Below are 23,843 nucleotides of genomic sequence, written 5' to 3' on the forward strand. Positions count from 1 at the left end.
GCCGCTTGGTCGCGTCTTGTCTTTCTGGGCATTGCGGGGGGAAAGGGGGGGACACCAGTGGTAAACTACAACTCCAAAACTCAAGGTCTTTGGGGGGAGTGGTTCTGTGTGGGAAGTCTGGCCCAATTCTATCGTTGGTGGGGTTCAGAATGCTCTTTGATTGTAGGTGAACTATAAATCCCAGCAACTACAACTCCCAAATGTCAAGGTCTCTTTCCCGCAAACTCCACCAGTGTTCACACTTGGGCATGTTGACTATTTGTGCCAAGTTTGGTCCCAATCCAGCATAGTTTGACTCCACAGTGCTCTCTGGACTTGGGAGAACTACAACTCCCAAACTCAATGTCAATGCCCATCAAATCCAGTATTTTCTGTTGGTCAGGGGAGTTCTGTGTGCCAAGTTAGTTCAGTTCCATCGTTTGTGGCGTTCACAATGCTCTTTTACTGTAGGTGAACTATAAATCCCAGCAACTTCAACTCCCAAATGTCAAGGTCTATTTCCCCCAAACTCCACCAGTGTTCACATTCAGGCATATTGTGTATTTGTGCCGATCCATCATTGTTTGAGTCCGCAGTGCTCTTTGTATGTAGGTGAACTACAACTCCCTAACTCAATGTCAATGCCCATCAAATCCAGTATTTTCTGTTGGTCAGGGGAGTTCTGTGTGCCAAGTTAGTTCAGTTCCATCTTTGGTGGAGTTCAGAATGCTCTTTGATTGTAGGTAGGTGAACTATAAATCCCAGCAACTACAACTCCCAGATGTCAAGGTCTATTTCCCCCAAACTCCGCCAGTGTGTACATTCAGGTATATTGTGTATTCGTGCCATGTTGGGTGCAGATCTATCATTGTTTGCCCCAAATCTGTTGTTGGTAGAGTTCAGACTGCTCTTTGATTGTAGGTGAACTATAAATCCCAGCAACTACAACTCCGAAATGTCAAGGTCTGTTTCCCCCAAACTCCGCCAGTGTGTACATTCAGGCATATTGTGTATTCGTGCCAAGTTGGGTGCAGATCTATCATTGTTTGCCCCAAATCTGTCGTTGGTGGGGTTCAGAATGCTTTTTGATTGGAGGTGAACTATAAATCCCAGCAACTACAACTCCCAAATGTCAAGGTCTATTTTCCCCAAACTCCACCAATGTTCACATTTGGGCATGTTGAGTATTCTCGCCAAGTTTGGTCCAGATCCATCATTGTTTGGGTCCACAGTGCTCTCTGGACTTGGGTGAACTACAACTCCCAAACTCAAGATCAGTGTCCACCAAATCCAGAATTTTCTGTTGATCAGGGGAATTCTGTGTGCTAAGTTTGGTTCAGTTCCATCGTTGGTGGAGTTCAGAATGCTCTTTGATTGTAGGTGAACTATAAATCCCAGCAACTACAACTCCCAAACTCAAGGTCAGTGCCCACCAAACCCTTCCAGTATTTTCTGTTGGTCATGGGAGTCCTGTGTGCCAAGTTTGGTTCAATTCCATCCTTGGTGGGGTACCAAATGCTCTTTGATTGTAGGTGAACTATAAATCCCAGCAACTACAACTCCCAAACTCAAGGTCAAGGTCCACCAAACCCTTTCAGTATTTTCTGTTGGTCGTGGGAGTCCTGTGTGCCAAGTTTGGTTCAATTCCATCCTTGGTGGGGTTCCAAATGCTCTTTGATTGTAGGTGAACTATAAATCCCAGCAACTACAAAATTAATCTCCCCCATCCCCACCATAATTCAGATTTGAGTGTGAGATTTGATGATGCATTGGACTCGAATCAATTCTCCATCGTGGTTCCTGTGAATCGCACGTATGGATATGCATGCGTAGGAAATACTGTATGTGCGGATTTCACAGGTAAACACTCGGAGAAACACGGTAACAGGTAAGTCCCCTTCTCCGTCCTTTCTTGTCTCCAGATCCCAAAGGGACGGGTCCTGGCAGATCACACTAGATATCCCATGGCCGTGGGATATCTGCGCATACGCAGGAAATACCATATGTGTGAATTTCACAGGTGACCACTCTGAGAGCAAACAGCTACAGGTAAACAACCTTCTCCGTCCTTTCTTGTCTCCAAATCCCAAAGGGACGTGTCCTGGCAGATCACACTAGATATCCCATGGCCATGGGATATCTGCACATGCGCAGGAAATACCATATGTGCAAATTTCACAGGTGACCACTCGGAGAACACACAGTTACGGGCAAGCAACCTTTTTTGTCCTTTCTTATCTCCAAATCCCAAAAGGGACGTGATCCAGCAGATTGCACTACATATCCCATGGCCGTGGGATATCTGCGCATGCGCAGGAATTACCATATGTGCAAATTTCACAGATGACCACTCGGAGAACACACGGTTACGGGCAAGCAACCTTTACTTCTCCGTCCTTGCTTGTCTCCAAATCCCAAAGGGGTGTTTCCAAATCCCAAAGGGATGGGTCCCGGCAGATCGCACTAGATATCCCACAACTGGTGTTTCCAGCCGTGGGATATCTGCACATGCACAGGCAATACCATATGTATGAATTTCACAGGTGACTACTCTGAGAACACACGGTTACGGGCAAGCAACCTTTACTTCTCCGTCCTTGCTTGTCTCCAAATCCCAAAGGGACATGTCCTGGCAGATCACACTAGATATCCCATAGCCGTGGGATATCTGCACATGCACAGGAAATACCATATGTGCGAATTTCACAGGTGACCACTCGGAGAACACACAGTTACGGGCAAGCGACCTTTAATTCTCCGTCCTTTCTTGTCTCCAAATCCCAAAGGGATGTGTCCCGGCAGATTGCACTAGATATCCCACAACTGGTGTTTCCAGCTGTGGGATATCTGCACATGCACAGGAAATATCATATGTATGAATTTCACAGGTGACCACTCTGAGAACACACGGTTACGGGCAAGCGACCTTTACTTCTCCATCCTTGCTTGTCTCCAAATCCCAAAGGGATGTGTCCCGGCAGATCGCACTAGATATCCCATGGCCGTGGGATATCTGTGCATGCACAGGAAATACCATATGTGCAAATTTCACAGGTGACCACTCGGAGAACACACAGTTACGGGCAAGCAACCTTTACTTCTCCGTCCTTGCTTGTCTTCAAATCCCAAAGGGACGTGTCCTGGCAGATCGCACTAGATATCCCACAACTGGTGTTTCCAGCCATGGGATATCTGCACATGCGCAGGAAATACCATATGTGCAAATTTCACAGGTGACCACTCTGAGAACACACGATTACGGGCAAGCAACCTTTACTTCCCCGTCCTTGCTTGTCTCCAAATCCCAAAGGGACATGTCCTGGCAGATCACACTAGATATCCCATAGCCGTGGGATATCTGCACATGCACAGGAAATACCATATGTATGAATTTCACAAGTAACCACTCTGAGAACACACAGTTACGGGCAAGCGACCTTTACTTCTCCGTCTTTGCTTGTCTCCAAATCCCAAAGGGATGATTCCAAATCCCAAAGGGATGTGTCCCGGCAGATTGCACTAGATATCCCACAACTGGTATTTCCAGCCGTGGGATATCTGCACATGCGCAGGAAATACCATATGTGCAAATTTCACAGGTGACCACTCTGAGAACACACGATTACGGGCAAGCAACCTTTACTTCCCCGTCCTTGCTTGTCTCCAAATCCCAAAGGGATGTGTCCTGCAGATCGCACTAGATATCCCATTGCCGTGGGATATCTGCGCATGCGCAGGAATTACCATATGTGCAAATTTCACAGGTGACCACTCTGAGAACACACAGTTACGGGCAAGCGACCTTTACTTCTCCGTCCTTGCTTGTCTCCAAATCCCAAAGGGATGTGTCCCGGCAGATTGCACTAGATATCCCACAACTGGGATTTCCGAAGACGTCGGTGTTTCTGAAGACATTGGTGGGGATTTTTCGGACAAGCTGTGTCTTGTCTTGAAAGGCAACCGTTTTTTCGGTGCCTCGAGGAAGGAATGTTCCGATTGGGGGAGGGAAAAAAACGAAAACAGAACGAGGAGAAGCCGAGGAGGAGAAAAGGAGATGCGTGGCATTCGTGTTTGGCGGTTTCCTGCTTCCATGAATAGGGAACAAAAGGGAGCCAAACTCAAACCAGATGCAAGAGTAGGGGAAAGGTCAGGGATCCGTTCGGGAATTCCAAACACTCGATAACTCAGGGTTTTTTGGGAGTTGTCAGACTATGAGGCAATCCCTCGTTATCCGAGTAGAATAGTTTTCCAAGATCGGTGTCCTGGCGGTAGGTCCGTATGTGGCTGTGGAGCCCTATTCTTGACCTGCATCTTCTCCCACAGTGAGGGCATTGGTTTCCAGGTGGAAGGCGGTCCCGGTCACAGTTGGCTTGACGCGCCTTCCTCCTGGCACGTTTCTCCCTTTCGCCCTCCATTCGTGCCTCTTCAAATTCTGCAGCACTGCTGGTCACAGCTGACCTCCAGCTGGAGCGCTCACAGGCCAGGGCTTCCCAGTTCTCAGTGTCTATACCAGAGTTTTTAAGGTTGGCTTTGAGCTCGTCTTTCAATCTCTTTTCCTGCCCGCCAACATTCTGTTTTCCATTCTTGAGTTGGGAGTAGAGCAACTACTTTGTCGGGCATCCGGACAACATGGCCGGTCCAGCGGAGTTGATGGCGGAGGACCATCGCTTCAATGCTGGTGGTCTTTGCTTCTTCCACCACGCTGACATTTCCCCGCTTGTCTTCCCAAGAGATTTGCAGGATTTTCCGGAGGCAATGCTGATGGAATCGTTCCAGGAGTTGCATGTGACGTCTGTAGACAGTCCACGTTTCGCAGACACATAGCATGGTTGGAAGGACAATAGCTTTATAAACAAGCAGCTTTGTATCCCTATAGATGTCCCGGTCCTCAAACACTCTGCTTCATTTGGAAAAACACTGCACTCGCAGAGCTCAGGCGGTGTTGTATTTCAGTGTCAATGTTGACATCTGTAGACAGTCCACGTTTCGCAGGTATATAGCAGGGTTGGGAGGACAATAGCTGTATAAACAAGCAGCTTTGTATCCCTATAGATGCCTCGGTCTTCAAACACTCTGTGCTTCATTCGAAAAACGGTGTGCTCGCAGAGCTCAGGCGGTGTTGTATTTCGGTGTCAATGTTGATGTCTGTAGACAGTCCACGTTTTGCAGTCATATAGCAGGGTTGGGAGGACAATAGCTTTATAAACAACCCCCTTGGTCTCCCTATGGATGTCCCAGTCCTCAAACACTCTCTGCTTCATTCAGAAAAATGCTGCACTCGCACAGCTCAGGCGGTGTTGTATTTCAGTGTCAGTGTTGACATCTGTAGACAGTCCACGTTTTGCAGGTATATAGCAGGATTGGAAGGACAATAGCTTTATAAACAAGACCTTGGTATCCCTATAGATGTCCCGATCCTCAAACACTCTCTGCTTCATTCGGAAAAACACACTCGCAGAGCTCAGGCGGTGTTGCATTTCAGTGTCAATGTTGACTTGTGTGGAGAGGTGGCTGCCAAGGGAGCGGAAATGGTCCACATTTTCTAATATTACACCATTAAGTTGTATTTCAGAGAAGAGCCAAGGAACCTGATTTGGCCTCGTCTACACAGCCACGTAAAACTCCAGAGTATCTGCTTTGAACTGGACTATCTGGGTCTACACCAGGCATGGGCAAAGTTCGGTCCTCCAGGTGTTTTGGACTTCAACTCCCACAATTCCTAACAGCCTAAGGATGCTTTGGAGGAAGGAAGATCCAAGTTCCAGAGACCCCCATTTTCAGATTTTTTTTTCAAACCGACTTGAGTCTTTGGAGAAAGGAGAAAGGAGAAAGGAGAGAAGAATGGAGCTCCAGAGACCCCCATTTTGTAGTTTTTAACTACCTTGCCTTCAGAGAAAAAAAGGAATGAAGGATCATTCTCAAACAGAGGTGCGACTATTATGTGAGGAAAACAATACAATTGTATATTTTTGGTAGGCTGTTAGGAATTGGGGGAGTTGAAGTCCAAAACACCTGGAGGGCCAAAGTTTGCCCATGCCTGGTCTACACTGTATTGTCGAAGGCTTTCATGGCCTGAATCACTGGATTGCTGTGAGTTTTCCAGTAGCATTCTCTCCTGACGTTCCTCCCACATCTATGGTCAGCATTCTCAGAAGTTGCGAGGTCTGTTGGAAAGGAGGAAAATGGAGTTTATATATCTGCGGATATATCTTCTTCCATCTGGACATTCCACAGATATATAAACTGCACTTGCCCAGTTTCCAACATGGAACCAGCCAGACTTTGAACCTGCAAGGCCATTCGATGCTAATCAAGCTGGCCAGTGGTAATATTCCCACTTGCCTCCAACAGACAAGAGTTCTTTCTCCCACCTTGGACATCATTCCACAGATATACAAATCCCATGACACACCTCACAGCCTCTGAGGATGCCTGCCCTAGATGTGGGCGAAACATCAGGAGAGAATGCTTCTTGAACATGGCCAGGCAGCCCGGAAAACTCACAGCAATCCAACTTTCACTTCGCTTGAGCCTTCTTTTCATTCTTAGGTGGAGTTCCTCCTCCGTGCGCTTTTGTGCCCAACACCCAAGGGACTTTGGGGAGGAAAGTTCCCTTGATTTCCCCCTTGACTACAAGTCCCAGAATGCTCTATCTGCAAGGGAGAGGAGGCAGGCGGATACTGGTTTTAGGGTCCAGGGGAAAAGCCAAACCATTTCGAAAACTAGCTCCGTGCGCCTTGGAGCGCAAAATCTTCCAAGGAACGTTGGAGAGGCAAGTTACCTTGATTGTTCCCTTTACTACAACTCCCAGAATCCCCTACCTTCAAGGGAAAGGAGGGAAGTGGATACTGATGCTTAAAGAGTTCCTTCAGAAGGGGGGGGGGGATCCAACTTGGCTTCCTATCTCTACCAAACTATTTCTCCAACTTGAGCTGGGTGCGCCTTAGAGCACACCCAAGGAACTTTGGAGAGGAAGTTTCCTTCGTTTTCCATTCAACTACAACTCCCAGAATCCCCTACCTGCAAAGGAAAAGAGAGAAAAGGATACTGAGTCTCTAACTTTGTTTGCCAAACTATTTCTCCAACTCGAGCTCGGTGTGCCTTGGAGCGCAAAACATCCAAAGAACTTTGGGGAAGGAAAGTTTCCTTTGTGTTTCCTCTTGGACTACAACTCCCAGAATCCCCTCCCTCTTGGAGAAAAGAAGGAAGAGGATCCTGGTGCTTAAGAATCACATCAGAAGCTTTGCTTACCAAACTATTTCTCCAACTCGAGCTGGGTGCGCCTTGGAGCGCAAAACACACAAGGAACTTTGGGCAAGGAAAGTTCCCTTTGTGTTTCCCCTTTGGACTACAACTCCCAGAATCCCCTCCCTCTTGGAGAAAAGAAGGAAGAGGATCCTGGTGCTTAAGAATCACATCAGAAGCTTTGTTTACCAAACTATTTCTCCAACTCGAGCTGGGTGCACCTTGGAGCGCAAAACATCCAAGGAACCTTGGGGAAGGAAAGTTATCTTTGGACTACAACTCCCAGAATCCCCTCTCCTTTGGAGAAAGGATGGAAGAGGATCCTGGTGCTTAAGATTCACATCAGAAGCTTTGTTTACCAAACTATTTCTCCAACTTGAGCTGGGTGCACCTTGGAGCGCAAAACATCCAAGGAACTTTGGGCAAGGAAAGTTCCCTTTGTGTTTCCCCTTTGGACTACAACTCCCAGAATCCCCTCTCCTTTGGCCTGATTTTCAGCAATTTTATTTCCCTAAAAATCCAGAAGAAATCTCACCAAAGTCGAAGAAGCTGCGAGGGCAGCGGCAGCGTGGCAGCAGCAAAGTTTGGCTTTTGACAATCAGCTGTTTTCTTAAAATTATATTCTTAAAACTCAAAAGGTTATTCCCCGAGCATAGAAGCCCGAAATACAAAAAGCGAGATGGCAGATAGTGTTAGAATTTAGCCAGGAAAAAAGGAGTTGATCCGCCATCTCGCGGATACAGGGGCCCGAGGGGTTTCGGTATCCGCGGTTTGAGGGAGCGCGGATTCGGCCTCCCCGGAATGCAGTCTCCCGCAGCCTGGAAAAGGTTAGTTTCGTGCATTTTGATAGTTTCAGGCAAGAAGGAGACACAAAGTATCAAGCTGGAGAGTTTAAAAGTTACAATTTGATTAATCTTTATTTGGGGATTGGTTACATAGTTGGGGCTAGCAAAGGAGTGAAAGGAGAGAGCACACGACTGTAAAGAGTCCCTGGTTGAGGCTGCTGCTGGGGCACATTTCATCAGTTTGGCCCAACTTGGCGTCCAGGAACTGTGGAACTCCCTGCTGCTGGTCAGACCAGGTCTGGGATGCCCTCGACGACAGAGGGAAGAAGATTCTGGTGCTTACGAATCACTTCAGAAGGGGAATAGGAACCAACTTGGCTTCCTATCTCTAGCTTTGTTTACCAAGTCCTGCTCGGTGAGCCTTGGAGCACAAAACTTCCAAGCAACTTTGGAGAGGAAGTTTCCTTAGTTTCCCATTCGACTACAACTCCCAGAATCCCCTATGCTTTGGAGAAAGGAGGGAAGAGGGTCCAAGTCCTGCTCGGTGAGCCTTGGAGCACAAAACTTCCAAGGAACTTTGGGGAGGCAAATTCCCTTGGTTTCCCCCTCGACTACAACTCCCAGAATCCCCTACCTGCAAGGGAAAGGAGGGAAGTGGAGTTTATATATCTGTGGATATATCTTCTTCCACCTGGACATTCCACAGATATATAAACTGCACTTGCCCAGTTTCCAACATGGAACCAGCCAGACTTTGAAGCTGCAAGGCCATTCAATGCTAATCAAGCTGGCCAGTGGCAACATTCCCACTTGCCTCCAACAGACAAGAGTTCTTTCTCCCACCTTGGACATCATTCCACAGATATACAAATCCCGTGACACACCTCACAGGCTATGAGGATGCCTGCCATAGATGTGGGCGAAACGTCAGGAGAGAATGCTTCTGGAACATAGCCAGGCAGCCCGGAAACAACTTGGCTTCCTATCTCTAGCTTTGTTTACCAAGTTCTGCTCGGTGAGCACAAAACTTCCAAGGAACTTTGGGGAGGCAAATTCCCTTGATTTCCCCCTTGACTACAACTCCCAGAATCCCCTACCTGCAAGGGAAAGGAGGGAAGTGGATACCGAGTCCCTTCAGAAGGGAAAAAAAAACCCAACTTGGCTTCCAATCTCTAACTCTGTCAAACTATTTCTCTCCAACTCGAGCTGGGTGCACCTTGGAGAGCAAAACATCCAATGGACTTCGAAGTTTCCTTCGTTTCCTCTTAGACTACAACTCCCAGAATCCCCTATCTTTTGGAGAAAGGAAGGAAGTGGATACTAGTCCTTATGAGTGCTTTCAGAAGGAGAAAAAACACCTCAACTTGGCTTCCTATCTCGCCAAGTCTTGCTCCGTGCGCCTTGGGAGCGCAAAATATCCAAGGAACACAAGTAGTCCCTTGGATTACAACTCCCAGAATCCCCTCTCCTTTGGGGAAAGGAGGGAAGAGGATACTTGGCCTTAAAGAGTCCCTTCAGAAGGGGAAAAGAAGCCCAACTTGGCTTCCTATCTCTTAACTTTACCAAACTATTTCTCCAACTCGGTGCGCCTTGTAGTGCAAAACATCCTAGGAACTTTGAAGTTTGCTTCGTTCCCCCTTAGACTACAACTCCCAGAATCCCCTACTTTTTGGAGAAAGGAGGGAAGTGGATACTGGTGCTTAAGAATCCCTTCAGAAGGGAAAAAAACTTTTTTTAAGCATCTCTAACTTTGTTTACCAAATTATTTCTCCAACTCGAGCTGGGTGTGCCTTGGAGCGCAAAACATCCGAGAAACTTTGAAGTTTCCTTCGTTCCCCTTAGACTACAACTCCCAGAATCCCCTCTCCTTTGGAGAAAGGAGGGAAGAGGATACTGGTCCTTAAGAATCCCTTCAGAAGGGGAGAAAACCCCAACTTATTATTTGCCAAACTATTTCTCTCCAGCTCGAGCTTGGTGCGCCTTGGAGTGCAAAACTCCCAAGGAACTTTGGAGAGCTTCTTTCCTTCGTTTTCCCCTTGGACTACAACTCCCAGAATCCCCTCTCCTTTGGAGAAAGGAAGGAAGAGGATACTGGTCCTTAAAGATTCCCTTCAGAAGGGGAAAAAGGAACCTCAACTTGGCTTCTTATCTCTAACTTCGCCAAACTATTTCTCTCCAACTCGAGCTTGGTGCGCCTTGGAGCGCAAAACATCCCAGGAAGTTTGAAGTTTCCTTCGTTTCCCTTAGACTACAACTCCCAGAATCCCCTCTCCTTTGGGGAAAGGAGGGAAGAGGGTACTGGTCCTTAAAGAGTCCCTTCAGAAGGGGAAAAGGAAACTCCAACTTGGCTTCTTATCTCTAACTTTACCAAACTATTCCTCTCCAATTCGAGCTGGGTGCGCCTTGGAACGCAAAATACCCGACTAACTTTGAAGTTTCCTTCATTTCCCCTTAGACTACAACTCCCAGAATCCCCTATCCTTTGGGGAAAGGAGGGAAGTGGATACTGGTCCTCCAGAAGGGGAAAAGGAACCTCAACTTGGCTTCCTATCTCTAACTTTACCAAACTATTTCTCTCCCAACTCGAGCTGAGTGCGCCTTGGAGCGCAAAACTCCCAACTTTGGAGAGTTCCTTTGTTTCCCCTTAGACTACAACTCCCAGAATCCCCTATCCTTTGGGGAAAGGAGGGAAGTGGATACTGGTCCTTAAAGAGTCCCTTCAGAAGGGGAAAAAGAACCCCCAACTTGGCTTCCTATCTCTAACTTTACCAAACTATTTCTCTCCAATTCGAGCTGGGTGCGCCTTGGAGCGCAAACCTCCCAACTTTGGAGAGTTCCTTTCCTTTGTTTTTCTCCTCGGACTACAACTCCCAGAACCCCCTGCTTTGGCGAAAAGGGGCAGGGGTGTGTGGTGGGTCTCCCCCCATAGAGAAACCCTTCCTAGCTGGCCAACTCCGACTCCCATCAGGCGACTTTGTTGTCCAACTCCTCCTCCGTGCGCCTTGCTGCTTTTACGCAAAACTCCCAACTTTGGAGAGTTCCTTTCCTTTGTCTTTCCCCTTCGAACTACAACTCCCAGAACCCCCTGCTTTGGCGAAGAGGGGCAGGAGGATGTGGTGGGTCTCCCCGCATAGAGAAACCCTTCCAAGTTGGCCAACTCCGACTCCCATCAGGCGGCTTTGTTGCCCAACTCCTCCTCCTCCTCCCTCGGTGCGCCTTGATGCTTTTACGCCAAACTCCCAACTTTGGAGAGTTCCTTTCCTTTGTTTTTCCCTTCGAACTACAACTCCCAGAACCCCCTGCTTTGGCGAAGAGGGGCAGGAGGGTGTGGTGGGTCTCCCCCCATAGAGAAACCCTTCCAAGTTGGCCAACTCCGACTCCCATCAGGCGGCTTTGTTGTCCAACTCCTCCTCCTCCTCCCTCCGTGCGACTTGCTGCTTTTACGTAAAACTCGCAACTTTGGAGAGTTCCTTTCCTTTGTTTTTCCCTTCGAACTACAACTCCCAGAAGCCCCTGCTTTGGTGAAGAGGGGCAGGAGGGTGTGGTGGGTCTCCCCCCATAGAGAAACCCTTCCAAGTTGGCCAACTCCGACTCCCATCAGGCGGCTTTGTTGTCCAACTCCTCCTCCTCCTCCCTCTGTGCGCCTGGATGGTTTTACGCACGGCTCTCCTCCGCCCGCCTCTTTCCTTTGGGGGCCAAGGGGCGGCCCCACGGATGGCCAGGCCCCCTTCCTTCCTCCCTCTCCCCTTCCTCCCCTCCTCCTCGCCCCTCTTTCCCCCTCCAAGGAGTAGCAAAGAGGGAGGAAAATGGCTTGGGCGCTGCTGCTCTTCTTCTTGTTGCTCTCCTCCTTCTTCTTCCTCCTTCTTCACCGGAGGACTCCCTTCTTGCTGGCCGACCTGGCCTTCCTCTTCCGGGCCTGGCGCTGCCAGAGGAGCCTCCTCGGCCGAGACCCCCGCAGCCTGGCCCAGCGCTTCGGGACCCTCGCCTCGGCCCGGCCCCCCGGGAAGGTCTTCCTCCGCGCCGGGGAACAAAGCTTCACCTACGCCCAGGCAGAGGCACACTCCAACCGGGCCGCCCAGGCGCTCAGAAAGGCGGCGGCAGAAGGAAAGGGTCTCCTCCCCCCCGGCCAGGAGGCGGTGGTGGTGGCGCTCTGGATGGGCAACGCGCCCGCCTTCCTCTGGGCATGGATCGGGGCCGCCAAGCTGGGATGGGTGCCCGCCTTCCTCGGCACCGCGCTCCGAAAAGGGGCGCTCCTCCACTGCCTCCGCGCATGCGCCGCCCGCGCCCTCCTGATCGGAGAAGGTGAGTGACACCAAGCCCCCAAGACCCTCCCCCAAAGCTCCCCCAAAGTCCCTTGGCAAAGCTCCCCGAAGTTCACCCAAAACCCCCTTGCGTGGCTCCCCAAAAGCTAGCCCAGAAGACCCTCCCCAAAAGCCCCTTGGCAAAGCCCCCCAAAGTTCACCCAGAAGCTCCAAAGTTCCTCCAAAAGCTCACCTAGAAGCCTTCTCCAAAACTTCCCCAAAGTTCCTTGGCAAAGCTCCCCAAAGTTCACCCAAAACCCCCTTGCGTGGCTCCCCAAAAGCTCGTCCAGAAGACCCTCCCCAAAAGCCCCTTGGCCAAGCCCCCCAAAGTTCACCCAGAAGCTCCAAAGTTCCTCCAAAAGCTCACCTAGAAGCCTTCTCCAAAACTTCCCCAAAGTTCCTTGGCAAAGCTCCCCAAAGTTCACCCAAAACCCCCTTGCGTGGCTCCCCAAAAGCTCGTCCAGAAGACCCTCCCCAAAAGCCCCTTGGCAAAGCCCCCCAAAGTTCACCCAGAAGCTCCAAAGTTCCTCCAAAAGCTCACCTAGAAGCCTTCTCCAAAACTCCCCCAAAGCCCCTTGGCAAAGCTCCCCAAAGTTCACCCAGAAGCCCCCAAATCTCCCCCAAAACTTCACCTAGAAGCCTTCTCCAAAACTCCCCCAAAGTTCCCCAAAAGTCCCCTTGCGTGGCTGCCCAAAAGCTCACCCAGGAGCCCCTTGACAAAGCTCCCCCCAAAGTCTCTTTGCAAAGCTCTCCAAAATCTCCCCAAAAGCTCACCTGGAAGCCTTCTCCAAAACTCCCCCAAAGGTCCCCTTGCAGTGCTCCCCAAAAGGTCATCCTGAACCCCCTCCCCAAAAGCCCCAAAGCTCATGCAAAAGCCCATCACCACAGTCCCCTGGTAGGGATCCCCAAAAGCTCATTCAGGAGCCCCTCGCCAAAGTCCCTCTGCAAAGCTCCCCAAAATCTCCTCCAAAAGCTCACCTGGAACTGCCCCAAAGTTCTCTTATGGCTCCCCAAAAGCTTGTCCAGAAGACCTTCCCCAAAAGCCCCTTTGCACAGCACCCCCAAAGCTCATTCAGGAGCCCCTCGCCAAAGCTCCTCTCGAAGTCCCTCTGCAAAGCTCCCCAAAATCCCCCCCCCCAAAATCTCACCTGGAAGCCTTCTCCAAAACTCCCCCAAAACTCCTTGGAAAAGCTCCCCAAAGTTCACCCAGAAGTCCCAAAATCTCCCCCAAAACTTCACCTAGAAGCCTTCTCCAAAACTCCCCCAAAGTTCCCCTTGCAGGGCTCCCCAAAAGGTCATCCAGAAAATTCCCCTCCCCAAAAGCCACAAAGCTCATGCAGAAGCCCACCATCAAAGTCCCCTGGCAGGGATCCCCAAAAGCTCATTCAGGAGCCCCCCGCCAAAGTCCCTCTGCAAAGCTCCCCAAAATCCCCCCCCCCAAAAGCTCACCTGGAAGCCTTCTCCAAAACTCCCCAAAAGACCCTTGGAAAAGCTCCCCAAAGTTCACCCAGAAGCCCCCAAATCTCCCCCAAAACTTCACCTAGCAGCCTTCTCCAAAACTCCCCAAAAGTTCCCCTTGCAGGGCTCCCCAAAAGGTCATCCAGAAGCCCCTCTCCAAAAGCCCCAAAGCTCATGCAGAAGCCCATCACCAAAGTCCCCTGGCAGGGATCCCCAAAAGCACGTCCAGGAGCCCCTTGCCAAAGTCCCTCTGCAAAGCTCCCCAAAATCCCTGGAAGCCTTCTCCAAAACTCCCCAAAAGACCCTTGGCAAAGCTCCCCAAAGTTCACTCAGAAGCCCCCAAATCCCTCCAAAAGCTCACCTAGAAGCCTTCTCCAAAACGCCCCCAAAGTTCCCCAAAAGTCCCCTTGCGTGACTCCCCAAAAACTCACCTAGAAACCTCTCACCAAAGCTCCCTCCAAAGCTCCCCCAAATCTCCCCAAAAGCCTACCGAGAAGCCTTCTCCAAAACTCCCCAAATGCCCTGTTGCAGGGCTTCCCAAAAGATCATCCAGGAGCCCCTCCCCAAAGTGCAAAGCTCCCCAAAAATCCCCCCCCCCCAAGCTCGCCTAGAAGCCTTCTCCAAAACCCCTCCAAAGTTCCCCAAAAATCCTCTTGCATGGCTCCCAAAAGCACACCCAGGAGCCCCTGGCCAAAGCTCTCCCCAAAGTCCCTTTGCAAAGCTCCCCCAAAAGCTCACCTAGAAGCCTTCTCCAAAACTCCCCAAAGTCCCCTTGGCAAAGCTCCCCAAAAGCTCATCCAGAAGCCCCTCCCCAAAAGCCCCTTTGCAAAGCTCCCCAAAGTTCACTTAAAAGCCTTCTCCAAAACTCCCCAAATGTTCCCCAAAAGACCCCTTGCGTGGCTCCCCAAAAGCTCACCCAGAAGCCCCACGTCAAAACTCCCCCACAACTCCCATCCCAAAGTTTACCCAGAAGCCTCTCTCTAAAGTTCCCCCCAAAACCCCTTTGCAAAGCTCTCCAAAATGCCCCAAAAGCTCACCTAGAAGCCTCCTTCCAAAGCTCCCCAAAAGTTCCACAAAAGTCCCTTTTCAAAGGTCTCTTCCCCCTTTCCAAAGCTCCCCAAAAGTGTCCCCAAAGTGCCCAAAAGTCCCTTTCCAAAGCACCCCAACATCTCCTTCCAAAGTTCCCCAAAAGTCCATTTTCAAAGGTCTCTTCCCCCCTTTTCAAAGCTCCTGAAAAGTGTCTCAAAGCCTCCTTCCAAAGCACCCCAAAGTTTCCTTTCCTGAAACCCTACCCAAGCTGCTTCCTCCCCATAACTGCGGTCATTTGAGCTCAGATGGTCAGAATCCAAACGTGAGGTGGTGGCACCCCATCTCTGAAATGTCCCAAACGGCCTACGTTTGCCATTGAGACACTCTTGCCTTTGCTTTCCGAAGGTTTTGTTTTGCGCTCACATTATCCAAAGAGATTCCACGTAAGCGCAAAGGAAACATTGGAAACATCTCCCATGTCCTGAGAAAGAATAAGAACGTGTGCCAGTGTGCGTTGCCGGAGGCTTTCGTGGCTGGAATCACTGGCTTGCTGTGAGTTTTTTGGGCTGCATGGCCATGTTCCAGTAGCATTCTCTCCTGACGTTTTGCCTGCATCTGCGGAAAGCATCTCCAGAGGTGATGCTTGCCACAGAAGGTGCCTCCAGGCAACAACAACCAGGCTATGTCTACGCAGACACCCTCACTGATTGACTTTGCAAACTTCATGGCTAGTGGAGTGTATATATCCCCGTGGAATAATGTCCAGGGTGAGAGAAAGAATCTTTTAGCATTGAGTAGTCAATCAGTGAGGGTGTTTGGATCAACTATGGATGTTGCAATTGGCGAGCTTGAATAGCATTGAGTAGCCTTGCAGATGCAAAGTCAGTCAGTGAGGGTGTTTGGGGCAAGTGAGAATGTTGCAATTGGCAAGCTTGAATAGCATTGAGTAGCCTTGCAGGTGCAAAGTCAATCAGTGAGGGTGTTTGAGGCAAGTGTGAATGTTGCAATCGACAAGCTTGAATAGGATTGAATAGCGTTGCAGATGCAAAGTCAATCAGTGAGAGTGTTTGAGGCAAGTGTCGATGTTGCAATTGGCAAGCTTGAATAGCATTGAGTAGCCTTGCAGATGCAAAATCAATCAGTGAGGGTGTTTGGAGGAAGTGTCGATGTAGCAATTGGCTAGCTTGAATAGCATTGAGTAGCCTTGCAGATGCAAAGTCGATAAGTGAGGGTGTTTGGAGCAAGTGTCAATGTTGCAATTGGCAAGCTTGAATAGCATTGAGTAGCCTTGCAGATGCAAAGTCAATCAGTGAGGGTGTTTGGAGCGTTGATGTTGCAATTGGCGAGCTTGAATAGCATTGAGTAGCCTTGCAGATGCAAAATCAATCAGTGAGGGTGTTTGGAGAAAGTGTCGATGTAGCAATTGGCCAGCTTGAAGAGCATTGAGTAGCCTTGCAGCTGTAAAGTCAATCAGTGAGGGTATTTGCACCTGGGACATCATTCCACAGAGGACGCCTCCAGGCAGCAACAGCCAGGCCACCTCTGTGCAAATACCCTCACTGATGGACTTTGCAAACTTCATGGCTACTCAATCCTAATCAAGCTTGCCGATTGCGATATTCACGCTGGCTTCAAACAGACAAAAGTTTTTTCTCCCACTCTGGGCATCATTCCACAGAGGGCGCCTCCAGACAACAGCAGCCAGGCTGCTGCTATGTAGAAACCCTCACTGATTGACTTTGCAAACTTCATGGCTACTCCATGCTACTCAAGCTTGCACACTGCAACATTCACGCTTGCATCAAACAGAAAAGGTTTCTTTCTCCCACCTTGGACATCACTCCATAGAAGGAGCTGCCAGGCAACAACAGCCAGGCCATCTCTATGCAGACACCTTCACTAATTGGCTTTGCAAACTTCATGACTACACAATGCTATTCAAGCCGGCTAGTTGCAACATTCACACTTGTATCAAACAGATAAGGGTTCTTTCTCTCACCCTGGACATCATTCCACAGAGGGTGCCTCCAGGCAACAACAGCCAGGCTACCTCTATGCAGACACTCTCACTGATTGACTTTGCAAGATTCATGGCTACTCCATGCTAATCAAGCTTGCGCACTGCAACATTTGCAACTGCATCAAGCAGACAAGGCTTCTTTCTCCCACCTTGGACATCATTCCACAGGGTGTGCCTCCAGGCCACCTCTATGCAAGTACCCTCACCGATTGACTTTGCAAACTTCATGGCTACTCAATGCTAATCAAGCTTGCTCATTGCAACATTCACGCTTGTATCAAACAGACAAGGGTTCTTTCTCCCACCCTGGGCATCATTCCACAGAGGGTGCCTCCAGGCAACAACAGCCAGGCTGCTTCTATGCAGACACCCTCATTGATTGACTTTGCAAACTTCATGGCTACTCAGTGGTATTCCAAGTTTGCTCATTGCAACATGCGTCAAACAGACAAGGATTTTTTCTCACCCTTGACATCATTCCACAGAGAGCGTCTCCAGGAAACAACAGCCAGGCTATCTCCACGCAGATGCCCTCAATGATTGAATTTGCACCTTCTTTGCTAATCAAGTTTGCTCATTGCAACATTCACACATGCATCAAACAGACAAGGGTTCTTTCTCCCACCCTGGGCATCATTCCACAGAGGGTGCCTCCAGGCAAGAACAGCCAGGCTACCTCTATGCAGACACTCTCACTGATTGACTATGCAAACTTCATGGCTTCTTAGTGCTACTGGAACATAGCCATACAGCCCGAAAAACTCACAGCAACCCAAAGTATGGTAGTTTTGGAGATCATCACCACCACCATCATCATCCTTCTGCTGGTGGTCAATGGTGACCTCTTTGCTTTTTGGGAATCTGTTCTGAAACGTTGCTGCCTTTGGTGGGAATGCTTTCGGCCCGGCTTTGTTGACATCGCAGGCTTTTTCTCGCCGCTCTTCCCAGCGCTCTCGGCTTTGAAAAGCTTAATTGCCGCCCCACATCCTGAAGCTGGCTTCCCCGCTCTCTCCAAGATCCCAACGAACCGGAAAGCGCCTTTGTGATGGCCCCGAATGTCGTGCAAACGGGGATCAAACTGGGTCACCGATGACGGAGTCGGAGGCCCAGCTGGGAGCGCCCGAGTGTGACTAATGGCCCCGAGTTTGGGGCCGTCTTTGGTCAGCCGAGACGGGGAAGAAGGCTCTGCTGGTCTCATGCAAACCAAAGCATCTCTGACCAACATCCAAAGGTCCCACAGCCACGGAAAGTGGCTCCTTCTTGGGTTGGTGTTTTGCAACAGACGGTTTGGTGCCGTGGGCCAAAACATGCAAAGGAAACCCTTGGAGAGGCCCAGTGTTGGCCTCAGGCAAACTGGTTGGTTTCGAAGCACATCCAACTGGTATATCAGAATCAAGGAAAGGGGTTTGTGTGCTCCAAACCAGTTGGTACCGGACACCAAAGTAATATCCAAAGGAAGAGCAGTTCCAAACCATCTCAGCTACCTTTTGGTGTCAATCTCAGACCAAACAGTGTCCAACTAAAATCCAGAGCTGGGGATTGTTGCATTCCAGGACAGGAAAAAGCCCTCTGACTTTAAACACCACACCATTGATTTGAAAACCATCCTTTAATTGAAGATAATTAAAAAGCAGCAAAGTAGAAAGCACTTTAAAGGAATAGGTAAATCCAATTAGGTAAGAAGATAAGCAGGAGATAAGCAGCAAAGTAGAAAGCACTTTAAAGAAATAGGTAAATCCAATTAGGTAAGAAGATAAGCAGGAGATAAGCAGCAAAGTAGAAAGCACTTTAAAGAAATAGGCAAATCCAATTAGGTAAGAAGATAAGCAGGAGATAAGCAGCGAAGTAGAAAGCAGTTTAAAGAAATAGGTAAATCCAATTAGGTAAGAAGATAAGCAGCGAAGTAGAAAGCACTTTAAAAGAAATAGGTAAATCCAATTAGGTAAGAAGATAAGCAGGAGATAAGCAGCAAAGTAGAAAGCACTTTAAAGGAATAGGTAAATCCAATTAGGTAAGAGGATAAGCAGGAGATAAGCAGCAAAGTAGACAGCACTTTAAAGAAATAGGTAAATCCAATTAGGTAAGAAGATAAGCAGGAGATAAGCAGCAAAGTAGAAAGCACTTTAAAGGAATAGGTAAATCCAATTAGGTAAGAAGATAAGCAGGAGATAAGCAGCAAAGTAGAAAGCAGTTTAAAGAAATAGGTAAATCCAATTAGGTAAGGAGATAAGCAGGAGATAAGCAGCAAAGTAGAAAGCACTTTAAAGGAATAGGTAAATCCAATTAGGTAAGAAGATAAGCAGGAGATGAGCAGCAAAGTAGAAAGCACTTTAAAGAAATAGGTAAATCCAATTAGGTAAGAAGATAAGCAGGAGATAAGCAGCAAAGTAGAAAGCACTTTAAAGAAATAGGCAAATCCAATTAGGTAAGAAGTTAAGCAGGAGATGAGCAGCAAAGTAGAAAGCATTTTAAAGAAATAGGTAAATCCAATTAGGTAAGAAGATAAGCAGGAGCAAAATAGTCCAGAGTAAAGTTCAGCAAAGTCCATACAAACAAAAGTCCACACTTCTCTAATATAATCCAGAAAATCAGGAAACATTAATCGAAGACATGAGTATACAATCATAAAATTCCAGGACAGGAAAAAGCCCTCTGACTTTAAACACCACACCGATGATTGGAAAACCATCCTTTTACTGAAAATAATTAAAAAGCAGCAAAGTAGAAAGGACTTTAAAGGAATAGGTAAATCCAATTAGGTAAGAAGATAAGCAGGAGATAAGCAGCAAAGTAGAAAGTACTTTAAAGGAATAGGTAAATCCAATTAGGTAAGAAGATAAGCAGGAGATAAGCAGCAAAGTAGAAAGCACTTTAAAGAAATAGGCAAATCCAATTAGGTAAGAAGATAAGCAGGAGATAAGCAGCGAAGTAGAAAGCAGTTTAAAGAAATAGGTAAATCCAATTAGGTAAGAAGATAAGCAGCGAAGTAGAAAGCACTTTAAAAGAAATAGGTAAATCCAATTAGGTAAGAAGATAAGCAGGAGATAAGCAGCAAAGTAGAAAGCACTTTAAAGGAATAGGTAAATCCAATTAGGTAAGAGGATAAGCAGGAGATAAGCAGCAAAGTAGACAGCACTTTAAAGAAATAGGTAAATCCAATTAGGTAAGAAGATAAGCAGGAGATAAGCAGCAAAGTAGAAAGCAGTTTAAAGAAATAGGTAAATCCAATTAGGTAAGGAGATAAGCAGGAGATAAGCAGCAAAGTAGAAAGCACTTTAAAGGAATAGGTAAATCCAATTAGGTAAGAAGATAAGCAGGAGATGAGCAGCAAAGTAGAAAGCACTTTAAAGAAATAGGTAAATCCAATTAGGTAAGAAGATAAGCAGGAGATAAGCAGCAAAGTAGAAAGCACTTTAAAGAAATAGGCAAATCCAATTAGGTAAGAAGTTAAGCAGGAGATGAGCAGCAAAGTAGAAAGCACTTTAAAGAAATAGGTAAATCCAATTAGGTAAGAAGATAAGCAGGAGCAAAATAGTCCAGAGTAAAGTTCAGCAAAGTCCATACAAACAAAAGTCCACACTTCTCTAATATAATCCAGAAAATCAGGAAACATTAATCGAAGACATGAGTATACAATCATAAAATTCCAGGACAGGAAAAAGCCCTCTGACTTTAAACACCACACCGATGATTGGAAAACCATCCTTTTACTGAAAATAATTAAAAAGCAGCAAAGTAGAAAGGACTTTAAAGGAATAGGTAAATCCAATTAGGTAAGAAGATAAGCAGGAGATAAGCAGCAAAGTAGAAAGTACTTTAAAGGAATAGGTAAATCCAATTAGGTAAGAAGATAAGCAGGAGATAAGCAGCAAAGTAGAAAGCACTTTAAAGAAATAGGCAAATCCAATTAGGTAAGAAGATAAGCAGGAGATAAGCAGCGAAGTAGAAAGCAGTTTAAAGAAATAGGTAAATCCAATTAGGTAAGAAGATAAGCAGCGAAGTAGAAAGCACTTTAAAAGAAATAGGTAAATCCAATTAGGTAAGAAGTTAAGCAGGAGATGAGCAGCAAAGTAGAAAGCACTTTAAAGAAATAGGTAAATCCAATTAGGTAAGAAGATAAGCAGGAGCAAAATATTCCAGAGTAAAGTTCAGCAAAGTCCATACAAACAAAAGTCCACACTTCTCTAATATAATCCAGAAAATCAGGAAACATTAATCGAAGACATGAGTATACAATCATAAAATTCAAGAACCAAATCCATGAAACAAGAAGTAGATAAGCATGAATCTTCCAAGCAAGGCTTCCATGAAACAAAGACGAGAATTTAGTCTGATTCCAAATGATGCTTCATCCTTTTATTGAAGATAATTAAAAAGCAGCCAAGTAGAAAGCACTTTAAAGAAATAGGTAAATCCAATTAGGTAAGAAGATAAGCAGGAGCAAAATAGTCCAGAGTAAAGTTCAGCATAGTCCATACAAACCAAAGACCACACTTCTCTAATATAACCCAGAAAATCAGGAAACATTAATCCAAGGCATGAGTATACAATCATTAAATTCAAGAACCAAATCCATGAAACAAGAAGTAGATAAGCGTGAATCTTCCAAGCAAGGCTTCCATGAAACAAGGACGAGAATTTAGCCTGATTCCAAATGATGCTTCATCTGACTACATATCCTAAACTTGGGACTTTTATCTCCTTGTTCGCTATGTCACTAGCGCTGGTTTCGCTTTAGCTGAGAATTTGTTATCTTTTTCTCTTGGAGTCCGGCAGACTGCCGAAGCCACTGCTCGGCTCTCCTGTTTTGACTGGTCTCCCGTCTATCTATTTGCTCATTCATTTCTGCAGCTGGGCCAGGAGCCGAGCTGTTTTCATGTTTTCTGTCATGGGAACTCTCTGCTAGCAATTCAGAAAGCACACCATCATCCCCACACCCCTCAGGGACATTCTCATGGGAAACTACAAGGATCTCCTGATCATTCTCTGCATCAATATCACTGACCAAACCATTGCCATCTTGAAACTCATCTTGAACCTCATTAGCTCAAGCCAGAGAAGCCAGTTTTAAACCAGAGAAGGAAGGAATTTCCTGGTCTCAGCTCAAGCCAGAGAAGCCAATTTTAAACCAGAGAAGGAAGGAAGTTCCTGGCCTCGGCTTAAGTCAGAGAAGCCAGTTTTAAAGCCAGAGAAGGAAGGAAGTTCCTGGTCTCAGCTCAAGCCAGAGAAGCCAGTTTTAAAGCCAGAGAAGGAAGGAAGTTCCTGGCCTCGGCTTAAGTCAGAGAAGCCAGATTTAAACCAGAGAAGGAAAGAATGTCCTGGCCTTGGCTCAAGCCAGAGAAGCCAGTTTTAAACCAGAGAAGGAAGGAAGTTCCTGGCCTCGGCTTAAGCCAGTTTTAAACCAGAGAAGGAAGGAATTTCCTGGCCTAGGCTCAAGCCAGAGAAGCCAGTTTTAAACCAGAGAAGGAAGGAATTTCCTGGCCTAGGCTCAAGCCAGAGAAGCCAGTTTTAAAGCCAGAGAAGGAAGGAATTTCCTGGCCTCGGCTCAAGCCAGAGAAGCCAGTTTTAAAGCCAGAGAAGGAAGGAAGTTCCTGGCCTTGGTTCAAGCCAGAGAAGCTAGTTTTAAAGCCAGAGAAGGAAGGAATTTCCTGACCTCGGCTCAAGCCAGAGAAGCCAGTTTTAAACCAGAGAAGGAAGGAATTTCCTGGCCTCGGCTCAAGCCAGAGAAGCCAGTTTTAAAGCCAGAGAAGGAAGGAAGTTCCTGGCCTTGGTTCAAGCCAGAGAAGCTAGTTTTAAAGCCGGAGAAGGAAGGAATTTCCTGGTCTCAGCTCAAGCCAGAGAAGCCAGTTTTAAAGCCAGAGAAGGAAGGAAGTTCCTGGCCTCGGCTCAAGCCAGAGAAGCCAGTTTTAAAGCCAGAGAAGGAAGGAAGTTCCTGGCCTCGGCTTAAGTCAGAGAAGCCAGATTTAAACCAGAGAAGGAAAGAATGTCCTGGCCTTGGCTCAAGCCAGAGAAGCCAGTTTTAAACCAGAGAAGGAAGGAAGTTCCTGGCCTCGGCTTAAGCCAGTTTTAAACCAGAGAAGGAAGGAATTTCCTGGCCTAGGCTCAAGCCAGAGAAGCCAGTTTTAAACCAGAGAAGGAAGGAATTTCCTGGCCTAGGCTCAAGCCAGAGAAGCCAGTTTTAAACCAGAGAAGGAAGGAATTTCCTGGCCTCGGCTCAAGCCAGAGAAGCCAGTTTTAAAGCCAGAGAAGGAAGGAAGTTCCTGGCCTTGGTTCAAGCCAGAGAAGCTAGTTTTAAAGCCAGAGAAGGAAGGAATTTCCTGACCTCGGCTCAAGCCAGAGAAGCCAGTTTTAAACCAGAGAAGGAAGGAATTTCCTGGCCTCGGCTCAAGCCAGAGAAGCCAGTTTTAAAGCCAGAGAAGGAAGGAAGTTCCTGGCCTTGGTTCAAGCCAGAGAAGCCAGTTTTAAACCAGAGAAGGAAGGAATTTCCTGACCTCGGCTCAAGCCAGAGAAGCCAGTTTTAAACCAGAGAAGGAAGGAATTTCCTGGCCTCGGCTCAAGCCAGAGAAGCCAGTTTTAAAGCCAGAGAAGGAAGGAAGTTCCTGGCCTTGGTTCAAGCCAGAGAAGCTAGTTTTAAAGCCGGAGAAGGAAGGAATTTCCTGGTCTCAGCTCAAGCCAGAGAAGCCAGTTTTAAAGCCAGAGAAGGAAGGAAGTTCCTGGCCTCGGCTTAAGCCAGAGAAGCCAGTTTTAAACATAAATACTGACTTCCTCTTCCTCTGCTGTTTTGCAGACCTCATTGAAGCAGTGGAGCCCATTCTTCCTGATTTGGAGGAGATGGGAGTTGTAGTGTGGGCCTTGGGCAAGGGGCCGTATCCCCCCGGAGTGACCAGCCTCTACCATCTGTGGCAAGAAGCCTCCGAGGAGCCGGTGCCGGCTGACCTTTCCACCCCCAGAAGCTTGATGGACACGGCGCTCTACATCTTCACCTCCGGGACGACAGGTACTCCTTATTATGTAACCAAATGCTGG

General features: G+C 47.7%; 1 protein-coding gene across 1 annotated transcript in view; it reads left to right on the forward strand.

Annotated features, from left to right (window-relative positions):
* The first annotated feature begins 11,711 nt into the window (after positions 1 to 11,711).
* SLC27A3 (solute carrier family 27 member 3) overlaps positions 11,712 to 23,843 on the forward strand; it is a 28,485-nt gene continuing 16,353 nt past the window's right edge. Inside the window, exons 1-2 of the mRNA XM_060757986.2 lie at positions 11,712 to 12,311; positions 23,605 to 23,814. Of these exons, the coding sequence (XP_060613969.2) occupies positions 11,816 to 12,311; positions 23,605 to 23,814 (706 nt within the window). The 5' untranslated portion in view covers positions 11,712 to 11,815. The remainder of the gene's footprint in view (positions 12,312 to 23,604; positions 23,815 to 23,843) is intronic.

This window comes from Anolis sagrei, chromosome 12, assembly GCF_037176765.1.
Source record: "Anolis sagrei isolate rAnoSag1 chromosome 12, rAnoSag1.mat, whole genome shotgun sequence".
Classification (NCBI taxonomy): Eukaryota; Metazoa; Chordata; class Lepidosauria; order Squamata; family Dactyloidae; genus Anolis; species Anolis sagrei.